General features: G+C 34.1%; 1 protein-coding gene across 1 annotated transcript in view; it reads right to left on the bottom strand.

Moving 5' to 3' along the window:
* COL5A2 (collagen type V alpha 2 chain) overlaps positions 1-27399 on the bottom strand; it is a 144186-nt gene that overhangs the window by 48893 nt on the left and 67894 nt on the right. The window contains exons 3-14 of the mRNA XM_060152470.1: positions 23166-23179; positions 18810-18842; positions 17389-17421; positions 15712-15765; positions 10572-10682; positions 9348-9425; positions 7667-7711; positions 6615-6668; positions 6144-6197; positions 4899-4952; positions 1920-1973; positions 882-935 (exon numbers count right to left, since the gene is read on the bottom strand). Coding sequence (XP_060008453.1) covers positions 882-935; positions 1920-1973; positions 4899-4952; positions 6144-6197; positions 6615-6668; positions 7667-7711; positions 9348-9425; positions 10572-10682; positions 15712-15765; positions 17389-17421; positions 18810-18842; positions 23166-23179 — 638 coding nt within the window. The remainder of the gene's footprint in view (positions 1-881; positions 936-1919; positions 1974-4898; positions 4953-6143; positions 6198-6614; positions 6669-7666; positions 7712-9347; positions 9426-10571; positions 10683-15711; positions 15766-17388; positions 17422-18809; positions 18843-23165; positions 23180-27399) is intronic.

Below are 27399 nucleotides of genomic sequence, written 5' to 3'. Positions count from 1 at the left end.
ATAAGAAACCTTCAGTTGATATTCATATCATTCTGTTTGTTCCATGTGTGTGTTATTTTAAAGGTTTATTTTTCAAAGTGAGCATTTGAAAGGTATACTTTCAATGAAGGACCTCAGAATTCTGCTGTAACACCTTTTCTCAAAATACAATGGAAATTTAGATTCTACAGAAATAAGTCTAAAATAAAATTGGGGATTTAAGCAAGATTGATAGAACTATCACACCTAGCCACATTAATTAGAATTAAAAAACTATTTGTCTATGTCTGATAATACTTTAGGTCAAGTAAAATTTAGAAAGCTAAAATTGACTGTAATATTCCTTTAAGATCTCTTATAGGAAGCTTAGAAATGACAAATTTAAAGCCAAATGCTTTTCCACATATGTATTTCATCGTACTTTCTACTAAAAAGTCATCTGTACTTCCTGAATGTTCTCTTTCTCTCTAGAAGCATAAATAAATTTGGGAAAGAAATGATGGCCAAAAGGCCCTAGAATTAAAAGGGTACTAAATAATGGGACTAATGAACCATCTAAAACTCTGATATTTTTAAAGAAAACAGAAAGAGTAAATGTGTTTTAGAGGGTGAATTCATAGTGCATCTTTATATAAAGATAACAGCCATCCTACATTGGTAGAAACCCAGTGCCATGGTGGCTGTTCTTGGTGGCAAAATTAAGTCATGTGTGTACCCTGCTAAATCTATTGCCACTCATCCATGAAAGATTATATTTATCTATTAAATTTATCTACTTAACTATTCATTTTTTATACTCCTCTTTCCTCCAGAACTATTTAAGGTGGTCCTGAAAAAAATTTTAGACTTGAAGCAGAACAGAAATGCTATAGCGAGGTTGCATTCAGATACTATACAATTACCTTGGAACCGATTGCTCCAACTTCACCTTTAGGGCCTTCAAGACCTTTGTGTCCCTGAGAAGAAAAATATAAATTTGTATTTTACTGCTTTTTTGAGCCTCAGAAATGTAAAAGAAGAACCAAAAATAAGCTCACAGAAAGTACCTTATGAAAACGGCTCTCAGATTTAGAGTTGTTACTCAAAATGTTTCCAAATTCTCAACCTTTTTTGAAAGTCTATTCAAAGAAAATTAAAGTAGGGTTTCCCTCTTTAAATGATGTTTTCAATGTGCAATGTTCTCACCTTTCAAATTTTTGTGACTTCATAGAAATTTATTTTATAGCAACAAATAAAAAACCTATGGTGGCCTTAGAGAAAACAAATAATTATAGAATTTATATAGTTATAAAATATGGTTTATATCCAGGAGTGATGTTCAAAATATTTAATAACTAGTATAGAAGCAAGCATTCTAATCATAAGCTCAACCACTCAAAACAGAGGCCAGTCAATGTACACTGAGTGAATATCAACCATGCTTTCAGATAGATAGATAGATATGTAATTTCTATATATGTATGTAACATAATAGTTACATATTAATTATCCTGAGTTATAAAGAGAGAAGCATTCTATAGACTTCCATGTCTGAGTTGGGCTGAATTGGCTAGGCACCCCCTGTGATCTAGTACACTTTATAGTATTGTGTCATTTATTCCACTATATAATAATTGCATATTTTCTTAACTGAATATCATTAGCCTGAAGCTGAGAGTCAGCTTTGGGCATTTCTCATTTATCACTGTTTTTTCTTTTATAGCACAGTATTCATAGTATTCACAGTATTACATAGTAAGAACTCAAAATACATTTGTTTATAGAATCAAAGGAAATGTAAAAAAAAGCATTGTGATTTTGATAACTGCAGATGACTACTACAACCACAGCCAGTTAAGGGCAATTGACAAATGGAATTGTAACGATTTTGAAGGTAATGCTCCCCAGACCCTACTCTATAAGCCACAGTATCTAAAAGGACTACAAAGGATTGAACTTACTCGGTGACCCTTCAGGCCTGGAAGACCAGGAGCCCCAGGAAATCCTCGAGCTCCCTGTTGAGGGTAAAAAAAAAACCAGATAAGGCATTTCAGAGTCATTAATTGCACAATACACTTTTTCTTCCAAGAAACATCTGGTACATAGTTTTTCACTAACAAACCTAAGAAGAAAAAGGAGAAGTATATTTTTACCTGTCAAAATACATCTAGGTGATCAAAAATTAGCAAGGCAAATGGAAACATGTCTTACACAGAGACACAGATTAATGTCAGGTATTGATTTGATGACATTTTTAAATTTTCAAATTATATCACTGTATTATAATTAATAAAGAATAAACAAGAAAATAAACCTGAGTCAAGCTGCTCAGTGTCTGAATCAAGTAGCTCAAGGTATAGGAAAAAAAATCCGAAGAACTTAAGGAAAATTATGCTTTCCCGCCTTTATATTGTGGTAGAAGAATAAATGTATGTGTAGCAGACCAATATGATTTATTTTTTCTCAACTTATAAGTATTAACAGCGGAATATGATTATATTAAAATGTGATCAGAAATTTCTTAAATTAAAATTTCTTAAAATAAAATGTTCAGGAGAAGCTTGTGGATTTGTGATTGTTTAAAAAACTGAGAAAATGAAATATCCAACAGAAAAGAAAGTCAAGAAATATGAAGAGAATGTGTTGGCTCCTTGACTCAGCTTCTTCATTTCTGTTAATTCTATTCTATTCTAATTCTATGCATCCTTCACCTAAGCATATCAAATAAAAAGAACAATAAAAATCAAACACTAAATAAAATCCAAATGGCATGACTATTTTGAAATGATGCTTGAAACTTTTTCCTCATACCCTCTTAAAATAGATAAGGAACCAGTGACTTAATTATTCACTTATTCTGGTTGACTACATTGATTAGGTTTTGAACTGAATGCTATTAATACTGCCACCAGTAGACTGAGCACCTTGATAGCACAGACTGATGCTATCAAATATTATCAATTATTATTAATCTGCATATCCCTGGCACTTAGCCTTATGCCTTAGTAGTGGGCATTCAAGAATAAGCATTGAATAAACAACTGAATGAAGAAATGGTTTAACATTCATCATCTTTTCCATCTTCTTGACATTCATAGTGCTTTTCCTAAATCTTTCTTAAGGAACTTCTCTTGTACTAGCACAATCTAACAAGTAAAATCCTTCTGTTCTGTATTATCATAGACTTTACTTAAAGTTAATTGAATGAATAAATAACTCAATAAATGAAATTTGTATGATAAAAGCAAAGCAATAATTCCTCTGCGACCTCTTCCAGGGAAAATGTTTCTGTAGTGTTTTCTAGGGGGTTATCATAGTAAGGGCACATCAAACCATGCTCTCTGAACAAATAAAGTTCCACTAATTCTTCTGTTTACACAGCCTGACTTAGGAATTCGTTCACTTCAAAAACTCCCTTTAAGTTTTTCCACTGGAATGCTCCCCTTTACTGAGATTTGACTCCCCTCCATCCTGAGCAGAAACTCAGTATACATCCATCTAAGTCTATAGGGGAATTACTGAGCTATGTTATTTCAAATAATTAGTTAACTTTTGAGTTTTTGTGGTCTGCAAGGGAATTCTCATATGATTACATATCTCTAATATAACAAGAAAATAAACCAGATGTACTAGTGCTCATAAAATTTTTCTCATTCTGCTGACCCAAGACTGTCATCACACCCCAATCACACATTGTTGCATTGCACTCACAGAATGCATCTGTGACATGTTGGCAGGGCACGTTTCCTCCCCATGGAGGGCCCACGCTGTGAGTAGGTGCAAGAGTGTAGCAGGGCAGGAGGTTCAAGCCTGGATTGGTTCATGTGGACATCTGTGCTAATGGCTAAACCATATGTCTTTGTCTGCATGGACTTGTCTGCATAGACTTTTCAGGGGGAGGAAAGGAAAGGGAGAGCGGGGAGCTGGGGAACTGGTTTTGTGTTTGTAACGAAATAATCCTTACAGCCTTGTAAATTCCCTTAAAAGATCAGCATTTATTTGCTTAAAAAAATCCTAGCATTGAACCTCATCAATCTTCAGAAAGTAAAGGGAGAATAATTCAGTATTGTTGGATGTATTGGGTGGTAGAAACATTAGGATATTATCGGAAGTATAATAAGTAGGAGGCCAAATCAGTTTAGGGGATTTTGGACAAGGAGAAAGTTTAAGAGCAGGAATGTTAGAACATTTTTGCTTGCTTATCATTTTCTAATTTTCCCCATTGCCTGTGTAGTGCGTCCTAGGGGAGGACCTATCAAAGTAATATGAGTGAAGAAAGAAAGGTGGGGTCAGAGTGTGGCCAAGTGGCCCAGGTCTTGAATTCTGGTGGAGCCAGTTGCCAGGGACTTCTCCCTGTAGTAAGCCAAGCGGGAAGAAAACAGCTGTATTAGGAGAGCTGGTGATCAGTGCACCTTGTCATAAGATTTTAGGGGCCAGAACATCAATCAAGAATTTCAGTCAACAATAGGGTTTGGGGAAGCAGCCAAAGAGGAATCTTGTCCACAATTTATTGTTCTAGGATATAAAAAATAAATCAATAAACTCTTTAAAGCAGTTGTTTTCAACATATGAATAATACAAAATTAAAAATACTAAAAATATCTTTAAAAGAAAAATGGGATTGACATGTTGTGAAATTTAAGTAAGTCAAGCTGGGGACTTAAATGAAAATTTGATACTCATTTTGGAAAGAATCCATGTTAGGTTATGATATAATTTTCTAGCTCTAGGAGGGTCATTCATATGGTGCCAATGCAAAGCAGGCAACTGGAATTAGCTATCACCCTGGCAAATCGTCCTGTTTCAGAATGACAGAAGAGAACATATCTTGGTGACAGTGCCTAATACATGTGCAGGCAATGAACTGCGAGGTAATTTTAAATGTTCTTTATTTTTTGAAGTTCGTCTTTACATTGTTGTATTGATCAGTATAAACTTACCGGAGATCCTGCAAATCCTACTTCACCAGCTTTTCCATTTCTACCAGGCTCACCCTTTATGGAAAAAAAGCAAAGTAGAGGGAAGCAAAGAGGAATTAAAATGTTCTCTCCTGAGACAAAATGACAAATCAATTGCAGATAAAAAGTCTTACTTAGAAAGCTCATGCCCAATGCTCTAAGCAATGTAAGAACACAGCTCTATTCCTGATGGCAATCCATTAGAGCAAGTCAGTTTGTGATTTCACTCATTTATCAGAAGAAGAAATAAATATAAATTATACTGGTCTCACCTAGCTCACCATTTTATGAACATCAAAATTTACACACACACATACACACACACACATGCTATGAAATTCTACATCAACATGTAGCACTGAATTAAATAAATAGTGCTTCTTACAATGATATGTGCCATTTCTTTCTTGTGATGAAAAAAAGTTTAAGAACTACCAGAGATACTTTCTTTATGGCCAAATTCATTGTAATCCACTTAAATAAATCTCATGATACACAAAGAGAAAATATTTTCTTGGTTTAATGTCACACGGACGTTGATGGTTTACCCATAATTTTATCCTCAACTTTGGTACAACTAACAAAAGAATCCAGAAAAGCAAATCTGTTGTTATACCCTGTTCTTTGCTCTTTGATCAAAGAACGGGGTGTTCTTTGTTCTTTGATCACATGTTCTTAATGTTAAAATCTGAAGTTTAGTCATAACTTTAATTAAAAATTCAATTAAAGAAATGTAGCATTTCTTCAAATGCTCAAAATTTCTTCAGTGCTCAAAATGAAGCATTTTGAGCACTGGAGAACAATATTCACACTATTTTACTAACACATTTTTAAAAATCCATTTAATGAGGCCCTCACAATGATGTTTTGGGATCAAAGCAATGTATTTTTCCTTAAGATCACTTCAAAAGCTCTACTACCAAAGGTTGTTGCTATTGTGACAATTCTAGTATCTCATGGAGAAACCATAATGGAAAACATTAAGAATGCAGGCAAGAATACAGTACCTATTATATTATTATTATTATAATATAATACCATCAAAATTAAGAGCACTTTTAAATTTTGTAAAATTCCATTCTGACTTCTCCAGTTTTTAGTGACTTTAATGACAGTTAGAAATGGAGGAAATGAAATGGGAACCAATGAATAACATTCATGCTAACACTGTAGCTCCTTCTTAGCCTCTTTCAAAATTTCAAAGCAAAATGAAGAAAGGTAGCTTACATCTTCACCAGGTTTTCCAGGAGGGCCCTCTGGTCCACGTGTACCAAGTGGACCCTAATAAAAAAATGAAACAACACAAAAGGAAAAAAAAGAACATTTACCTATATTTACCCATACCCATCAATGATATAATCCAAAATATGGCTGCAACAAAAGAAAAATATCATAGAAAATAACTTTATTAATATTCTGAATTTTATGTTGTATCTGTCAGATTATGTGCTCAACAGGAAAAAAGTTCACAAATGCAAGTATCTTAGCACTTTCTGCTGACCACATTCAAAGCCTCTGAATTTAAACACTCTGCCAAAAGAAATGTATAGCTTAAGCACAGTCCATAACAGAGGGCTCCTGAATTGGACTGGAATTTCTTGCCACATTAGGAAAGAGCTGGCAATATAAATAACTCATGACATCATTATAATGGTGGACCCATATTTAACTGGGTCTACATGCTTACTTGACATTTACCATTGGTCCAGGGTCACCAGGCTCACCAGGAGGTCCTGTAGGGCCAGTACCACCCTAAAATTGAAAATAAATTATATATCTATGTATAATTTATGTATAATATGTAAGTTATATAAACAAACCAAAGAAAAACATAATACTAAATCCTACACTCTCTGCAATATAATGCAATTGCTCAAAATGCTGGCTCTACCACTCTCCACCTGTGTGACTTTGAGTGCGTTACTTAATCTCTCTATACCTCATTTCCTAATCTGTGAAATGAGAATAATATGGTGCCTACTTCATTAGGCTGCTATAGCTCTTCAGATAACTAATGCACGTTAAGAACCTAGAATAGTGCTGGCACAGAGTGAGTGTTCAATAGCGGTAGTTATCTCCCTCTTCTCCTTCTTCTTCATCAACTACAGTTGCCATTCACAATGGCAGTAACATAAAATAGCTTGAAGTAAAAGTCCACACACATGATAATGAAAATACAGTATCTTTGATTGAGCTAAGAATTCTTTTCTTTCTCTCTTTTGAAAAATCATTTCCTACTGCCTGCCAAATTGCTACAAACATTAAAATAGCTCTACATCACTATTTTATTGGTATTTGATAGGCTACAGAAAGAAAGTACAGTATTATATTCTTTTTAAAGATTCGATGGAGTGATCATCTTCACTGTTATTTTTAATAATACCACATGGTGATGTCCTATGATCTGATTTCAGAGCTCCAGAGTTGGCACGTAACTAATTATGAGAATTTTCACCATGACGTGAGATAATGATGTGTTATTTCAGAAGCACAGGCACATAAAAATTCTTTGTATTGGAGATCAGTAACATAAAGAAACCAGATAATAAAACTTTAACATCATAAAGAATCTATGAAAAACATACTGCATATATTTCTAAGTGAGTGAAAATTAACTGAATACATCCCATTCAGTGAGCATTAAAATATGCAATTCAAAGGCCAACCAAAAGCAGTCATGTCACAGAGACCTTATTTATAAATTTTTCTTTTTTTGCTACAGTATGTAATTTAATTATAAGAATACTTACCTGCTGTCCTTGTAAACCTTGAGGTCCCCTTGGGCCAACAGGACCCTTAGAAACAAATGAGAAGAAAAGTTGCATAGTGTTCATGACAATTAGTTGAAACATTTCAAAAATGTTGAATCAGCTTTAGAATCTGGAAAAGTAAAGCTCTGACAGTGAAAAGGTGATGACGTCCTTCTGTATTTACCTGGAATACAGCTAAATTCAAAAAGATTAAAGCTTGGGCAACATTTGGGATGATTTTACACACACCCTCAGTGTCATACAAAGAAATAAAGAATGTGCCTGTACACACCCAGTGTCTTTGGGACAAGAACACTTGCATTGCTTAAGGGGTGGTTCTATTAAACAGAACATCCAACAAAGAAAAACCTTGGCAAGCATAAAGTCGTTATCAAACTGTCTATTTCATTCTTCAGCTTCACAGCAGCTAACTCTTATAACTTAAAACGAGCATGTTGAACTGAAGGCTTATGAAACTATCAATAATAATGACTAGATTATTTTAAATGTAAGTTTAAAACAATCTGGGGCACTAAGTTTTCTGGGTTATTTCTTTCTTTCACAACATACACTTAAAGTATCCACACAGGCTTTCCCCATTTAACCATGAAATGATTACACTGAGGCTTAACCAAAGGAAAAAAGGAAAATGCAATTTTAAAAATTATTAACAAATGTCTATGTAATTTTTTTAAGTGTCACACTTTAAAAGGTGAAAGCAATTAAATCAAAATCTAGTTTGTTCTTATGGCAAAAACTTAAATTTTTGTTTTGGATTGATCAGATATTTAGCTAGTAAGAAAATAAAAGCTTCATTTAAAAAAAATAAACACATATGTAATTTCAACTTCAAATGGTTAAAAACTCATATATTTCAGAAAAATATCCCAAGTTAATCATTGAATGAGACCATACTGCTACTGACTTAGAATGTATATAAATAAACAATGTTTAAGTGACTTAAAATATATACAAATAATGTTTAAGTTATTTGCTGGCCTTAAGGATGGGTAGAAGGGCTGTTTATGCAGTCTGACTTTACATTGTCTGAAATGTCATTAATCTGGGATGCCTTTGAATTATGTTATGAGCAAAAAAGCATGGAGAAGTTGCTTTGAAAAGTGTTAATTCATTCAATGAAATTGCACTGCTCCAAATACCCAGGTTAAAATACTTACTCAGAGAAAATGGGAATCTTTCTAGCTGCTGAAGAAATTCAAAAGAGAATGGGGATGGCCCAGTGCATAAATTTTAGAGTTGTTGGCATAAGGCAACCAGAGAGTATTAAATAGGAAATAATAAAAACTTAAAGCGGTAAAACTTCTCATTTCAAAATTTTTTCAAATAACTTTCTAACAATACCATAAAATTTTTTTTTTAATTTTTGAAAAGTACAGTTTCTGTTGAGGTGGTGGTGGTTATATGTTTTAAAATTCTTTATTTTCTTCAAATACTAAGTGAAAAATACAGACAGCCCTTTATTAATGTAGACAAATATTTTGCATAGTTAGGAATGGAAAACCATTGGGCTTTTAACTGGTACACACCAGGGTTTGATAAATAAATTGAATGAATGAACTGATGGATGGATATGTTTTAAGAAGACACATATCACTTCTTAACTAGCCAACTCAAACCTCTCTGCACAATGGTTATGATTATCAGTAAAATCTGAACTTACCACAGAGCCAGGCATCAGTCCTACTTGACTCCCAAGTCCAGACTTTTCATCCAACCCAGCCATCTGAGCTGAAAACGGCTGTAAAAGCAATGTATTGACATTATTTCCACAGTAAAAGACATATATCAACATACTTTTTAAACTGAGAAGTGCACATTCTCTGGGATTCTTAAAGAATGGCTCTTCTGAGAATCATTTTATCTGATTTTCTTCCATGGTTAGAGCATGCCAAGCATCTGAACAAAACCTAAAAGTGCCTTTAAAACATTTGTCCTAAAGATTCCAGATTCCATTTCAGAATATTTTACTTAGATGGTATCCTTCTTTGTTTGTGGCCAACTTTAAACTGTACTTATATAAGCTGATTACAATTTTACAATCCTTTTAATGAGTCCCTGAATGTTCCAAAATTGGCAACAGTTTTACCTACTCTCTTTCATATCTAAAAATCTCTGGTAACCCAATTGACCAAAGCTGCCCATACTCATTCCAGGAGTTCTATTAATTTCCAGATTTTAGTGGGAAAAGAATGTGCATATTGTTTTAAAAATAAACTGGCAATTCCTTCTACAATGTGTTGAAAATCAAATGTAAAAAATTGTTGTAAAAGAAAAATCATATTTCAGGGTTCCATAAGTTCCCTTGTTGTGCTATGCAATCTACTCATAAATCCCCTGTCTCTGCCACTAAGAATTCAAAGAGGCAAGTATAGAAAGACACTTTGTTTTATTTTACTTCCGGCAGGAAACTGATATTCAGGAAATAACCAGGTAGCATTTTTAGTGTCAACTCAGTGGCTCTTTCATATACATCATCCTGGATGTGTCATCCTCCCTTGGTGTAGAGGACATGACACAGATTTTGTCAGCATTCTGAGCCTAGAGAACAAAGGATAAGGACATATTTCTCTTATCAATTCATAGTGGGAACAATATTACTGGTCCTTCAGAATCAACAGAAAGTACAAAATTCCAATGACCAGAACTGACATTGAGAAATACAAATAATTTGAAGCAGCACTTTTAAAAAGTGCTACTTTGAATTTTCCAACAATTCCCTGTGGATTTCCTAGTTTTATTGTTATTCATAGCAGTATTGTGTTCACTTAAGCTTCTCTTGCAGTCAAGGGTCAACATCTGAACTAACACAATTTAAAATCATAACAATAAATCAAAAACTTAATATTTTATCTAAAGATGATATTGAACAATGCACACATCTCACCCTGTTCATGCCATCGGGTCCTGGGTGAGACGGATGTCCAGGAGGTCCTGGGGCACCCGGTTGACCAGGAACACCTGGTTCTCCATCGATTCCCTGAGGACCACGAGGACCCTGGAAAAATAAGCCAGTAGAAATTAGAACCCATTGCCAAATATGTACTTAATTGAAAGCAAAAACCAGACTTCTTGATGGAGATAAAGTGTTCATTCTTTTTTTAAAAATAGCAGCCCAGCCACCTACAGTAATTTCATCAGCTATTCCAACACTGCGGATTTCAGCCCTGGTCACAGCCTCTACCATCGGGACATGGTACATTCTGGGTAAGAATTTTACTCTTGATGTGTTAAACCCCCAGTAATGAGCCTTCTTGAAATAATTATAAGAGTGTATTCAGTTCATCAGTATTCTAGTATACGCTTCCTTATTTGGTTGAGTTTTGCTGTTCAGGGTATCTCATCAACGATTTCTAAATTCACTTGTCTGTCTTAGATTAAATTAACTGTGTATGTTCTTGCTTAACTTTCCCCCACTTAAAAAAAGAATGTGATGGATCCTTGATTGGGGTTTGTGGTTCTTCTCATCTTTCTAATTTTTTAATGCTTCACATAGCTCCTGGCTCATAGTAGACACGCAGTATATGCTTATTACATTTTCGCATTTCAATCCTCTACTCTAGTACTTGAAGTCTGGCACACTTTATTTTCCATACTCCTCCCAAAGGTAGTCCAGACCAATGAGAAGTAGAGGGAAAGGCACGGGGACTCAGCCAAGTCTACTTCTCAGGGCAGTGAGCAATGAGTTGTAGCTGCTGAATTCCACCCTCCTCCTAGCCCACATTCTGAAGGCAGGTTGGGGAACAGCCACGTCCTCAGTTCTGGAAATGCTCCGTCCTCTAACCTTATCATTCCTACAAGCCTTGTTAACTATTTTATGGCTTTTTAACCCTAGAGATTCTTAACAGGACCAAAGAAAGGAAAGGAAGGATGAAAAAACTCAATATACTTTTACTAATTAGAAGCAGGGATCAAGAAAAATATGGTAAGTGAGTTAGAGTTTAATAGTAAAAGAATCTTCTCATGCCTAAGCATGAGGATATCTTCCAGCCCACAATAAGCAAATATAAGCTGGTACAGCAGAGGGAATAAATGCAGGACAAGCAGAGGGGGCAGACGGGGCAGTTTGCCTACAACGGTTTGGGGGAGGGTGGCATAATAGCTATTCAGAAATTTAATTAATATATTTTAATATATTTAAACACTCATGTTTGACATGTTTACTTCCTGGAGTAGTGGAATAATTAAGCAAATTTATGTGTTCAAATAGAAGTAGATCGCTTAGCCTAAGAAAACTCACATTTTGAAAACTAATTTCTCAGAAAGTTATTCTCACCCTTTAAAAATCAAACCCCTTCTGACTCCTACACCACTAACCATTCACTGCACTCTTTTTTCATTTTACACAATGGAGGCTAATTTTTCATTGCTATCTAGGACTTCTGGATCATATGAATGTGACACCGTGAGCTGGAAGTGTATATTGTCAGTGGTGGCATAGAAAACATAGTAGTCTGACCTCCTCAGACTATTACATGTGGAAAACTCTTAATGTATTTTTAAAATGTGAAATTGTTAATTGATAACCAGGTTTGGTTAATACAAAAAATGAGCTAAAACATTCTCTCTGCTCCCAAAGAGATTTCCAAAGAAAAACCAAAAACTACATTTAGTTCCAGTGCAAGTAGAGAGAGGTTTGGGCAATATTAATCCTCAAAAACTTGTGTCCTTCCCCCAGCCCTCTGTGATTAAAAATCATGTTTCAAAGTCTGCTCTGAAGACAGTTCACTTTTTCATTGACTTAATGATGCATTCTGTGCCTTCATGGTATATCCTCTAAATAGCCTACATGATTTACTTTTATACAAATTGAGATTAAAATTAATAAAAACTTGTGAAAATTATCCAAAATTAAGTGAACATAATAAGCAAGATTATAAGTGAAAATAAGAAAAAATATTATAATACATGATATTTTGCTGGTAAATATTTAAAACAAAAATTATAACTTTAGAATACATTAAAATATATATTTTCATATTTCCAAGTGTGCTGAATCACATAAGTTTTATATTAAGGTAAGTATTCTATTTATAATCATTCCTTCCCATCCCCCAGGATACTCCACTATCTCAGGCAGCAAACCACAATAAAAAGTACTTGTACATTGCCACTAGGTGGCAACATTTAAACATTCACAAATAGGAATAATAATGACCCCAAATTGTAAAGAACTTTATTCACTGATGGTTAGTAATATCACACACACACACACACACACACACACACACACACACACACACACACTATGAAATGTTAGAGTTGGTAATAACTGGTATATTCCCCATTTTACAGATGAGGGAAGAGACCTATAGAGGTTGTGTCTTGTGCAATTAGAACTCATCACACCATTGACTGTCTACCTCCTGACAGGTTTGTCACTATGAATTTACCAGGACAATACACTTAAAACTAAGGATATGTGATGAGAGACAGTCATTATGATCATTGGCTAGTAATGAGGGCTTCAAGAGAGTATCTCTATATCAGTAGTTCTCAGTCTTAAGCAATTTGCTCCCCTCCCCCACTCCCCACTGCCAGGGGACATTTGGCAACACCAAGACACGTTTTTATTTGTTCCAATTGTATGAGGGAGGGGGGCAGGTGTTTCTACTAGCATCTAGTGGGTAGAAATCAGGAATGCTACCAAACATCCTACAATGCATAAGGAATGGTCTGGCCCCAAACATCAGTGGTGTTAAGATTGAGAAACTGTGCTCTACTTCACGAGCTTTTGTAGTGTTTGATGGTAATGAAGTAAGGGGAGAACAATGGTATTTATGACTGCAGTACCAGCCTATATTGTGTCAGCCACAGCTTTTGTCCAGGTAAGCATCTCCTGCAAGTCTTGGGACCTGAGGCAAAACATTCTACCTATAGGTATCTTATGACGTCATGCCAGTATCTTGAAAACAGCCCTGGTGGGAGTATTTACACCAGGGAAATCAGCAAAAGCTACAGGCATATTCTTTTTTTTTAAACATCTTTATTGGAGTATAATTGCTCTGCAATGGTGTGTTAGTTTCTGCTTTATAACAGTGAATCACTCCCTCCCACCCTCCCTATCCCACCCCTCTAGGTGGTCACAAAGCACCGAGCTGATCTCCCTGTGCTATGCGGCTGCTTCCCATTAGCTATCTATTTTACGTTTGGTAGTGTATATATGTCCATGCCACTCTCTCACTTTGTCACAGCTTACCCTTCCCCCTCCCTGTATCCTCAAGTCCATTCTCTAGTAGGTCTGTGTCTTTATTCCTGTCTTGCCCCTAGGTTCTTCATGACCTTTTTTTTTTTTTTAAATAAGTCAGTCATTAAACATTTACCATCACACCACTGCTTGCTAGGATTAAGAGAGGAACAAATTTCCTACTTGGGTATCTGCCAGGACTGTCTTGCTTGATTCCGGGTAAATAACTACTCCTCGAAGTTTTACACACACACACACACACACACACACACACACACACACACACACACACACACACGCAATTCACATTGATTGTCTCAGACTTAACCAAGATAGGAAATGGAGCATATAACATACTAAGTTGAGGAGAGAAGAGTAAGAGGACTGAGGAGTAGATTCACTGAATCCTAACAGAAATTCTGGAATTCCAGCAACTAATTCCACAGCAACTTCTACCTAGACTTAGGACTCAGTTTTATCAATTATTCTGGGCACAAGGACATTGATACACAGTGTTTTCTGCATGACCACCCACCCTCCACCCAACTGAAGTCATCTTCCACCTGTCTCTGTCATCCTAGACCCTGGACAGACATCTGAAGATCTACCAACAGCATTTAAGCTACCAACACCGGTGAGGTAGCTCAGCAGAACAGCAATGAAGAATGGGCCATAAGGGAAGGGAATTGGGACACAGCTTTGCTGCCCACCTACATGGCTATGAACTCCTTCCTTGGGGCCACTGTCATTTACCTGCATACCTGCAAATACCATCCATAACTCCAGCTGTGGTTTGGAAACAGTACTGGCGTCACCCTATACTTAGTGAAATGTGTAGAAGCAAAAAACAGTATCAAAGATGAAACCAGTGGCAAGAGCTCCTAGCGACATGATCTAAAAATATGTTTTATCCTTATTTATATATTTCAGGTTGTTTTTTCCTTCCTGGCTCATCTATTTTTCCCATTTAGATATGGATAAATACATCTTTGGAAGGTTAAAAATCCATAGAGAGTTAAATTTTAGTAGATATCATTAGACAGAAAATTAAGCAGTAGAAATTTTTCTGATTGTAACACGGATAATGACAGCAATATACAAATTCGTCTAGGTATTTAGTACATAAAGGACATAAGTTTTTGAGGGTGAGATATAAAAAAACAAAAGAATTGCTACAGTAGGACTTGGTAATAAGAGAAAAATCTGGCACGTATTATATGATAACCTCATGTCTTATCTCAAGAATATAGAATGGATTATTTAAATTTAAAGATGTTCCCTTTGGTAATGAATTTGTTGATGTTTAAAATTACTCCTTTGATAGCTCCGCAGCAGCCGCTCAGTGAAAAAGCCAGTGTTACTTGGGAAATAAATTCATTACACAACCACTTGAAAGAAAATTTTGTCCTCTAAGAATTTCTTTTTCCTTTATCCTATTTGGTTATTCCTGTAGCAACCACAGATCACAGAACTTGGGTGTTTTATCTCAACAATGCATTCTTGGCATTGTTAAGTCATGATTTACAACCTCTGAAAACAACATGAGGTACTCATTATGTTTCCTTCGATTCTACTTTATTTTAATTTGATCCCCTAAAGGACAAATAAATATCATCTGTGTTATCTAAGAAGATGTTAGGTAATTATTAGCATGTGATGCTTTCCTCTGAATCAGGATCGATACGCAATTACCGCATGACCTGAATTCTATGTCACGTTTAATAGAAATGAGAAACGAATGGTGCCACTGGCTCTTTGCTGCATCCAGGGAGCTTAGTGTAGACGGGCTTATGCAGTACACAGTACAATTCGCAAAAAGGGAACTCCACTGCCAACTTACAGGTTTTCCTTTTGGGCCTCTCTCTCCTCTTGGTCCTTGTGATCCTGGAGGTCCCTAAAACAGAAAACAATGGTTATGCCTGCAAAACACATATACTTCAGACATTTTTGTTTTAAAGGTTTACCGATATAAGAAAATTGGAAACCAGAAATATCACATTTTTTTTAAGTTTAATTCAGTTGAAGACTACAGAAAATAAACCCATGTGTATATAAAAGCTCTGTGTGCATAGAAAGGCTGTTTTTTTTAGCACTGAAGCTTAAAGACTTGAAAAGAAGTGTAAAATCGTGGTGCCCAATGAGCTGTATATACTAGTTTGAACAATAACTGTAAATTTGTAAGGATTGTTTCATTGCTGTCTTGTCTCAGACACAAAAACTTACGATTCAGATTTGAGAACTACAAAATCGTACAAACTCCAGATTTCCAATTTTCTGACGGAACGTATGAGTTCATATTGGTACATGATATCCCAAACTGTTCATCACTATTCAAGTTGCTGATGAAAGCAACGGAAAGAAAGGCCTCTTATTCTACTATTAATTTGTGTGCCTTCAAGTATCTAGTATCTTTTTTTTAACTTGATTTAGAATTGCATCATCTCCATCGTATATTTAAAATCCACTGAGAATTTTCCAAATGGTAATTGCAGTTATTTCTCTATTAAAATAACAAATGATTGGGACTTCCCTGGTGGTCCAGTGGTTAAGAATCTGCCTTCCAGTGCAGGGGGCGCGGGTTTGATGCGTGGTCGGAGAACTAAGATCACACATGCAGCAGGGCAACTAAGCCCGCGTGCTCCAGAGCCCGTGAGCCAGAACCAGAGAGCCCGCACACCGCAACTAGAGAGAAGCCCACGCACCGCAATAAAGAGCCTGCGTGCTGCAACAAAGGATCCCACACGCCACAGCTAAGACCCGTTTTTTAAATAACAAATTATTATATTTCAAAAGTGGCATTTTGTGCTGATATCTTAAATTAACCTTTTTTTTCCCAGAAAATGGCAGTTGCCAGGAGAATTTTATTTCTCTTCAAAAGAGTTTCAATCAAGTTGTAAAAATTAGACTGTTCATTTACTCAAGTCAACATACAGTATTGTTTAAAAGCAAAAGCTTCAGAAGGACTATAGCAGGTCTGTTAAAGCGTATCAGTATTTCACTTATGTTAATTTAATGTGTTTTAAAATTTATAGGAATTGTGTGTGTGTGCGTGTGTGTGTGTGTGTGTGTGTGTGTGTCTTATCCATCTGGTTACCTGTGAATGCTACCACTAATCCAAACCTGAAATCAACAGTCTTTTACGCTAAACCAGAAATATGCTATCTGATGCATAATTTCTCAAACGCTAATGTAATATATGATTTAATTTTATAGTAACAGATGAAATTAACAGTTTGTTTCATTAAACAGATAAAAGGAGTCTACCCTTAATCATTGTCAAACAACAGACTAATATGCCCTAATTTCAATGAGTACAGTTAACCTAATTAGGGTTCATCAATATCATTCACTGCTGCAAAGGACTTCTTAAACTTGAGGATGTTTCAAAACAAAATGTTTCAAGAAATCAAGCATCATTATTTTATAGTCTATTGTCTTTTCATAGATATAATATCCATAAAGATTCAGTATCTCAAAGAACTTAAGAGTACCATGAATATTGGCGGAAACTACTTACTGAGGGTCCTGGACGTCCACGTATGCCTGTTACCTAAATGATAAACAAGATAATATGTAAAGATAAAGTTTCTAAAGAGTTTTCGAAAACTTAATAGTCTAACAAATAAGAAGAACAACAAAAGCCCAGTGAATTTTTTTAGAACAAATAGATGTTGATAGTTGATGCCCATTTCCTCCTAGCCTACAAAGCTAAGACATTATCTAATTTAAACTCTAATATAGGGAGGCAGTACTGGTATAGTGATTGAAAGCACCAATCCTGGAGCCAAGAGGCCTGGGTTCAAATCCTAACTCCATCCCTTCCCTTACCAGTTGTATGACCTTGGACTAATTAATTACCGTCTCTGTACTTAAGGTCCCTCTTCTGTAAAATGGTGATAATGATTATGAAATTACCTCCCTCTCAGAGTTGTTGTGAAGACAAACAAATAAATATTTGGAAAGCGCTTAAAACAGCACCTTAGACATTGTGTTTTTAAATGAAAGAAAACAATATGAACGGTTTACTTTTTAGGGAATCTTTGTTAAAGACAAGCCAATTGAAAAGCAAAGCAAAAATGCAAATATTGCCAAATAAATCAACATGTTATACTTCTGTCTTGACAAAATGATGATAACTCCTTTAAAATCTAGGAGAGTGGTGAAGAACTTTCATCCTCTTTAATGATACACTTTTTGATCATCTACAAGTCTAAATAACTCTTAAGAACTCTTATACATTATGGAATTTAAATCAGGATAATGGCATAACATATTTCCAGAAGTGTGGCACATTAAATCATGCCTTTCCGTTTGGATTATATGGCTATTTATACTATAAAAAATGTACATCTTAACTATCACTTTATATTCACATACATTATATTTAATTTTGTAAAACCCTAATTTACACCTTTAGTCATGCGACAATAAAAGTCAGGAAATTGTGAAAAATAAATATGAAATATTGTATTAAAGAATTGATCTAGGGGCTTCCCTGGTGGCGCAGTGGTTGAGAATCTGCCTGCCAATGCAGCAGACACGGGTTTGAGCCCTGGTCTGGGACGATCTCACATGCCGCAGAGCAACTGGGCCCGTGAGCCACAATTACGAGCTTGCGCATCTGGAGCTTGTGCTCCGCAACAAGAGAGGCCGCCATAGTGAGAGGCCCGTGCACCGCAATGAAGAGTGGCCCCTGCTTGCCGCAACTAGAGAAAGTCCACGCACAGAAACGAAGACCCAACACAGCCATAAATAAATTAAAAAAAAAAAAAAAAGAATTGATCTATTTTGGTTTGCTTCTTTTATACTAAAAACTTGGTTATAAAATAAATTCCCTCTTTTTGAAAGTATGTATATAAGCAATAATATATCAATACAACAAGGCTATAACTAAGTTTATCAATGGTACATGAAAGCAGTATATACATATATACTTACAACAGGCACTAGTCCTGGTTCTCCTTTTTGTCCCTATGAAACAAAATAAAAGTTCAATTAGCAAAATATGTGGTTTGTTGAGCATTAACATGTCATATTAGAATATTCCACATAAACACTGGAAATTTCTGTGTAAGAAAGGTAAAAAAATAAATTGAGAAAAAAGTTAACAATCAATCTTTAAAATATTTAGTCAGACATTATTCATGAAAAAAACACTAATCTCAAAGACATGAAAAGAAAATTAATCCAATGTGTGAAATGTGTAAAGTTGTTTCCCTTCAGTTTTTACAGTAAACAAACCCAAAGAGAAAATCCAGAAATGTGGACATATTTGAATTTTCACACTCATATTACATGCCACCTAGCTTTTAGTAACCTATCAGATGCCATTCCTGAAAAACCTGCCATCCCTTTGTTTTTAACTCATGGAAGAATATGAGAAATAACAAGAGATGTATGGCTGTCTTTTAAGAAAAAAAAAAGGAAAGAAAAGAAAGGACATAATAATATTAGTCAGGTAATTCTCAATATCTGTGGAAAATCTAGAAAAAACATTAACTGAACAGGAAAGTAAAAAATAACACAAGAAACTATCAGAACTTAAATAAAGTCAGGAAGTTTAATTTGCTCTTATAATAGATGTAGCTAACACAACAGATATAGATGGAATTTCTTTTGATTCTTAGAACTTTAGATTATCAAAAACTGCATTCTTATAGCATGATGTCACGTATATAGTTTAAATAATATTGGATGAATTGAATCTTTATATACCTCTACTGTATCACGTACTTGCTTGCATTATTTATTTCAGAATTTGTCTTCCAACAGATTTTGGTCTCCCCAAGGTCATGATTATGTCTACTTTATATTCTCAGCTGGACACACAGAAGTTCTCAATAAATTAATTAATATATTAATTTTCATTAATACACTATGAAAAATGTTTTTTCCTAGGCAATTACAGAGAATGAATGCATTGAGGCTTATATCCAAACTATAGAAAATGCAACGATAATGAATTCTCTTTTATTAAATTTCTCCTTTTACATATACTGTTCTTATATATGATTATATAAAGAACATGAGTTCATAGTAGGGAATTGTTAAATAGAGGAAACAGAGAGATAAACTAAATATCATACTCATGCCCAGGAGATAATCACTGTTAACATTCTGGTAATCTTAGTTTTCCATCATGTACCTGAGTTGGTTTACATAATCAATGCCTCAGTATTTTACTCTTAGATGTTGTCTTCATTTAAAACATTATTTTACAATCTTGACAGTCTTAATGGTGGACTCAATGACAGAACAGTACCCTGATCGTACTTGCCGATTCTAATGCTGAGGCAGCTTATACTCATGAAGTCAGGAATAAACTGAGAATTCAGAAGTATTGCAAATGCTTTGCAGCTGTATTTACAATAGCCAGGACATGGAAGCAACCTAAGTGTCCATCAACAGATAAATGGATAAAGAAGATGTGGCACATATATACAATGGAATATTACTCAGCCATAAAAAGAAACGAAATTGAGTTATTTGTAATGAGGTGGATGGACCTAGAGTCCGTCATACAGAGTGAAGTAAGTCAGAAAGAGAAAAACAAGTACTGTATGCTAATACATATATATGGAATCTAAAAAAAAAAAAAAAGGTTATGAAGAACCTAGGGGCAGAACAGGAATAATGATGCAGACGTAGAGAATGGACTTGAGGACACAGGGAGGGGGAAGGGTAAGCTGGGACGAAGTGAGAGAGTAGCATGGACTAATATATACACTACAAAATGTAAAATAGCTAGTGGGAAGCAGCCACATAGCACAGGGAGATCAGCTCAGTGCTTTGTGACCACTTAGGGGGGTGGGATACGGAGGGTGGGAGGGACCACAAGAGGGAGGAAATATGGGGATATATGTATATGTATAGCTGACTCACTTTGTTATACAGCAGAAACTAACACGCCATTGTAAAGCAATTATACTCCAATAATGATGTTTAAAAAAAAAAAAAGTATTGGAAATGGCTCTACAGAGGCAGGAGGATGCTTCAAGGTAGACTGAAGCACACCTACAAAAAGACTAGAGGAATAGGGGATCAACACATATGGGAGGCAAAGTAGAACAGGCTTATCTCTGCACTAACTTCTAGACTAGGTCTTTCCACTTTTAACATGAAAGTAATACAAATTAAGAGCTAAAAGAGCTTTTAAGAGCTAAAAGCTAACCTTTTAAGAGCTAAAAGAGCTTTCTTTGAAATATTAAGAGCATTTTAATTGTTCAGAGATGGTATGCAAATCTGTGTCCAATAAATAAAGGAGTTTATGAGAATGATACTGAAGAAAATGTTCCTTTTAGGAACAAGTCTAGAAAAACAAGCAAGAAGGGAGGAGAAATTATTTCAGGCAAAATTAGAAAAATGAGCCTCCTATTGTTCCACAATACTTGATACGGGATTAAATGTTCTCTTATCAGGTTCTGATAACAAATTTATCTAATGATTCTATGATTTTTCTTATTTTGGAAATAAGCCATATATGTAAATATTTGTTGCTTTTGTTAATATGGGCTTTGAATAAATCAATTTATGTGGAATGATAATTTTACTAAATTTGATTTCCATACCCCTGGGAAACATGAAATTCAAGTACTCAGATTCAGATGAGAATTACAGTTTATTTTACTTCTCATCTGTTATTCATCACTTAATGCTCTGTGGACATGCCTCATCACTTTTATAGCATGCCGTTACCATGGAAGAAGTCACAGCATTTTTCCCAGCATCATGTCATCTGTATTATTTGCCTCCCACGGGATTTTAACAAGGGCTCAGTAATTATTTGGGGGTTAACATGAATGAATGAATTATAAATAAAAATCAATTTTATAGAAACCAAGCACAAAATGTATTTATATAATATTACTCTGCTCTCATATTTCTGATGATGCTTGATAATAAATAACAGGGTTATGAAGACAGTAGCACATAACTAAAGCATGCTAAATTAACAGCTGTTTTGAGTGTGTCCAGCTGTCCCATTCTACCTTTGGGAAAAGGCAGTAAACTAAATGACATAGCCTGACAGTTGTCCCTCAGCAAATTGGGTGATTACTAACCAAATCAAATTGATTACATCAGGGCAGTTCTCACCGTCATTCTTTTTTTATTTCACAGATTGTTTATCTATCTACCTACCTATTCACCTATCTGTTTAGTTTGTTTGAGGCCTATACTCAAACCTTTATGTTTCATATTTTTATAGCTTTCAGATGTAAATTAAATGTGAGCTGGACTCTGTAGTCCTTCTCCTTTAACATATATTCAAATGTAAATAGCTTCATTGATATTTATGTCAAATAAGACGAATTTATGGTGTTGCCCTCTGAACCAAAAAATGTAAAGGTGACAAGGACCCCCTCTTGATAGACAGCATCACTTTCATTTACCATGAAGGTATTGCATTGCATTATCTGATTATCACTTTACCAAAGTTCCACTTCATGCAGAGGCAAAGAATTTAAATTTGCTGTCTAAAATCTGCCATGAAAATTGGAATGACTGCTCATTTCCATTCTTGATTCCTGTGCCCAGCGCATCTGGATAAGACCAGAGCAAATTCCATAGTTTTCAACATAACCAGAAAACGGAGAGCACTTCCAAGGTAATGGAACTCTCTTCACTGACTGGGATTACCCATGTCCAGATGACAAGTGGCTAAACCACGGCTATACCCCAATATTGTCCTCTTGAGTGTAAGGCTTGTCTCTCGGATTAGATTTTAGGCTCCTTGAATGTGAAGAAGGGGAGAGAAAGGAAGGTAATGTGTGTTTGGCAAAACGTTCAATTAATTCTTTTAAATGAATCTTTACTTCCCAATCAATGGGCGAGAGACCAGGATTCCACTGAAGTAGAACTAATACCCTCCCTTCCCTTCCTTCCTTCCCTCCTTATTTCCTTCTGTTAAACATTCATTAGACATTTAATATATTAATTAGATCTTAATAAATAAATTAATTAGACATTAATTAGACATTTAATATATATATAAGGTATATACTAAGTGCTGTGATAAATGCAAGTAATACAAAGGTTAATATGACACAGTCTCAATCCCTAAGGGATTCACAACCTTCTGGAAGAAACATCTATAACCAAAAATTAACAAAGTGAATAAACCAGAGGCATCTATAATCTATAATCAAAGTAGTTAAACTGTGCTCATATATTTATATTTGTGTGGTACTTTATACTTTACAAAAGGTTTTCAAACACTTCAAAGCACAGTCCTATGTGGATAGCGTTAGAATTTTAAAAATTTACAAAAATGAAACTATGCAAAGTAAAACTTACCTTTCTTCCTCTACCTATAAAAAGAAAAGAATAAATGTGTTATTTTATGCAGATATAGTTATTGAGAATCTCCTAAATATTTATTTCAATAATTATTTTTAGAGAGTCAGAATTTAACTTAAACAGCTTTCCCTGTCACCAGTAGATATAATTCAAAAGTTGTTTTGGATCAATATGTTCGTAGGAGGCAAAATAATACATCCCTTTGGAAAATTCTGACGTTATGTGATTATTCTTAACATCCTTTATATAGTATTTAAAATTCATTAAATTATAACATTGACCATTAAAATTATAACAAATTATCTTCAATCAGTATGCTCTGTTTTTGTTTTTTATACTTTTTTGAGTAGGCTATTCATTCAAATGGTTAAAAAAAACAAACTCAAAATATATTAATAAAGGTATACAATTATACAGTGAAAAATCTTCTTGTCCCCTTTCCTCTAATTCCCACATTTCACTTCTCGCAGGAGGTCACTATTATTAATTTTTCTATTATTAGTCTTCCTAACCAAGAACATAAAAGAACATTACATTTATTAAAGTCATCATTTGAGTCAGTAGTGTTTTAAAGTTTTCTTCAGGTAGGTCTTGCAAATTTTGTATGAAGTTTATCCTTAGCCACTTTATCCTATATATTGCTATTATAAATAAGACAGTTTTATTCCTATTATTTATCCTATGAGGTAATTGTATATAGTATATCTATTAATTTGTTAATTTTATATTGCACTATCTTACTAAATTGTTTTGTAGTATTTTTTTACTCTATTCCCTCAGGTTTTGTAAGTACACAATTGTAACAAAACACTGTTACTATAAAGATGAATCATTGGACCAATTCTGAGTTGGCCCTTAGCATTAAAGGTAATGCTTCTATTATTAAATATAATAAAGCTTCTAAGCTGAGATGTAAATATTTTATGTTAATGAAATGTCATTTATTACTAAGTTACTAAGTATCTATATCAAGAATATTTATTTGCCTTTGCCAAATGTCTTCAATTATGGAGAAAAGCATGTGATTTTTTTTTAATAGATCTGCTAAGATAATTATTTTTAATTAATTATTTTTATTAATAGCTTTCCTAATATTGAATTATTCTTTTACTTAAGGAATAATCTCTACTTTTTCGTGGCTAATCATCCTTTTAATGTGCTAACAGATTTAATATTTTATTTATGTTTTTTAATAAATTTAAAAATATTAAGTAAATTTATATGATTATAGTTTTCTTTTTTGTGCAATTTTGCCACATTTGGCTATCAAGGATGTACTTCATTCATAACAAGTCATTAGAAGTATGCCTTCTCTTTGCATGTTCTAGAAGAGCTTAAACAGCATTAAAATAATCTGTTTTGTAATGGTTTAGCACAATTGTGAAATCATCTGCTACATTTTGTAGGTCTATCTGCTTTACAAATTTTTCTATTTCTTCTAGGGAAATCTGTGTGCTCACTTTTTCTCCTTTTACCAGGGTTAGTTTTAGCAAATTATATTTTCCTAGAAAGGTATCCATTTCATATAGGTTTTCAAATTTATCAGCATAAAGTTGTGCAAAGAAACCTTTTATTATTCTTTTATGTTCTCTGTTTTCATTTGGTCATTTTCCCATTACCATTTCTTATTTTATGGTTAATTTATTTTGTTGATTTTCTGTAGTACTGTCTTTTGAATTTACATATTTCTACTGTATTTCAGTTTTCTCACTTTTCAACTCATTTTTTCCTTATGAATTTCTTCTGCTTATTTTCAGCTTATTTTGTTGTTCTTTTTCTAATTTTTTGAGATGGATGCTAAATGCACATAATTTTATTCTTTCTTTTTCAATTTTTTAAGAATATAGCTGTAGATTTTTCATTATATTTTAAAAAAATGTTTCATAATGTTTTCAAGAACATTTGTATTGTTTGGTATGTTAGTCTTTCTGATGTTTGAGAAGATTCATATATTGGCTCTACTATTTAACATTATTCTTTTATATTACTCATATCTTTATTTAGACAGTTTCTGTTAGCTCTATTAAAATGAGCAGTGATAAAAATTACAGTGCTTCCTATTTGTTCTCTGACCCCCACGCTTTCTTCCAGCACGCAATTTAAGACAGAAAATGCCCTAGTATTTATCTCTGTGGTGTTAAATGTGCTACTATACTTCTTCTATATGATTTGTCAGCTTTGAATGATATTCTTTGACTTCTGCCTCTTAAAGGTGAGGAATTAGCAAACTCAACTCTACTTTGCCCCTTTTTGTCTTCTCTCATTATTTATTATTAGTTGTATTATTTCTATATTGTCAGATTCAATAACATTTACATTCCCATCGGTCACCCTAAACTGCACTTTTGTTTTAGTCTCTTTCTAGAGTTAAATATATCAATGCTCATGTCAGTTCTTTGACAATTTCACCAATTAATTCTTGGTTGTCTTGGGTTTGTCCCACAGTTAGTTTCCCTAAGAAATTTATGGAAAGATTCCCAGAGTTCCTGTGTGTTTTACTGTTTTTTCCATAACTTTTATACTTGAAGGAGAGAATGGATTTATCTTTAAACTTTGGTTCCACATATTGTTTTCCTTGAGAAACATGTAGATATTGTTCCACTTTCTTCTGGTATTGAATATTATTACTATGGAGAAATCTGTGACTAATCTGAATAGTTTTTCATTTTAGAATTTATCCATTCTTTTTCACTGATTTTCCAAAAGACTCTTTTTCTTTAAAGTTTAATAACTTTACTAAGATATGTCTCTATGATGACTCTTCTGGGTCAATTTTTTTAGCCACTTGGTTTCCTTTTTCAATATCAAAAATGAAAGTTTAATTTTACTCCAGAAATGTTTTCTTGGATTATGTCATTATTTGTTCTGCTCTATTGCATTTATTTTTTCTTTGGGATTCTTCTTTAGGGCGATCCTTTACATATCTTCTATATTATTTTCTTTCAAATCCTTTCCCCTATTTTTATTTTTTATTTTTACTTTTCTCATTTCTATTTTCTACATCCCTTATTGTATTTTCTGCAGTATCAATTCTCCTTGTGCACCTTCCTATTTCATCTTCATTTCCCTATGATGATTTGGTTATCCTTCTACTTATTTACTCATTATTTCTTCTTTCTGTATTTCTAATTTATGACGTTCTTTCTTTCAATTACTTCATTAAGTTTTATTTAGTTTATGGTTAAATGGTTGGTCAGAATTTTTATCTGTTCTGTGATAGTATATTTACTAGTGTGTTCTTTATCTCATAAATTTCATTAAACTGTCCTACCTTTTTCCTTATAGTATCTTTGTATCAATGCTGTTGTCATCTCTTTTTTTTTTTTCATTATTCATCTTGGAATAAATTGGGCTTCCGTAAACCACCTATTTGTAGGAAGTTGTGTATTTTGCTCTGTTTTTTGATATTTGCCACCATTGTCCCAACATAATACTTGCTTATTCCCACAGGTTTAATTTTGCTTTACTCCTGGGGATTCTGTGCAGATTGTATCTACTTCAGGTAGCCCTTTGGTGTCTTGTTTTTAATTCTTCCCATTATATCTCCCATATTACCTGGCTAAAAATTAAGTTTGGGTATTTATTCCAGGCAAATCGTCACTGTTGAAAGATACCCAAGAGGATAATTGGTAAATTACTGTGTAATGTTTCCATGAAAATACTTTTGAATACTTCATCATATTTGTTGTTATTTGCAGTGAAATTTGGGGGAAAAAATAAAGCCTTGGCACTGTCTTGACAAGGATGCATGCAAGTCTCCATTCATGACTGCTAAAACAAATAACCTAAAAGTTTAATATTAATCTTACCTGGTTCACTAAAACACATAAATATGAACTTGTTTCTCTTATATGGAAGTTTTTCTAACATGTTACTCAAATACACAGGCTATGTTAAACACAGACACTTTTCTCCAAAAAAGAAGTTTTAAAAACCAGTAATTTATATCATTGTTTTCTCAAGGAAATCCATTTCATTCTCGTCTTTCTTAGCCAACATTAAAAGCATTCTGCATTTCTGAGCCACTGTAATAGAGGGTGCTGTGGCAATAAATTACATTAGAAATTATTATTCCATTACCAAGGTCAAAGCTGGCACCAGGGAAGAGAAATGTGTTTCTAGATCTCCTCTTAGATATTAATGGACTTCACAGAAAAGCAACAAATATCTTGGAGGCGCCCAGCATGGATAGGGTAACAAATGACCATCTTAAGTACTACAAGGAATTCTC

This window comes from Lagenorhynchus albirostris, chromosome 6 (genome assembly GCF_949774975.1).
Source record: "Lagenorhynchus albirostris chromosome 6, mLagAlb1.1, whole genome shotgun sequence".
In the NCBI taxonomy this organism is placed as follows: domain Eukaryota; kingdom Metazoa; phylum Chordata; class Mammalia; order Artiodactyla; family Delphinidae; genus Lagenorhynchus; species Lagenorhynchus albirostris.
Note: the sequence above shows the minus strand (reverse complement) of the source record. Positions and strands in the feature narration are given on the sequence as shown.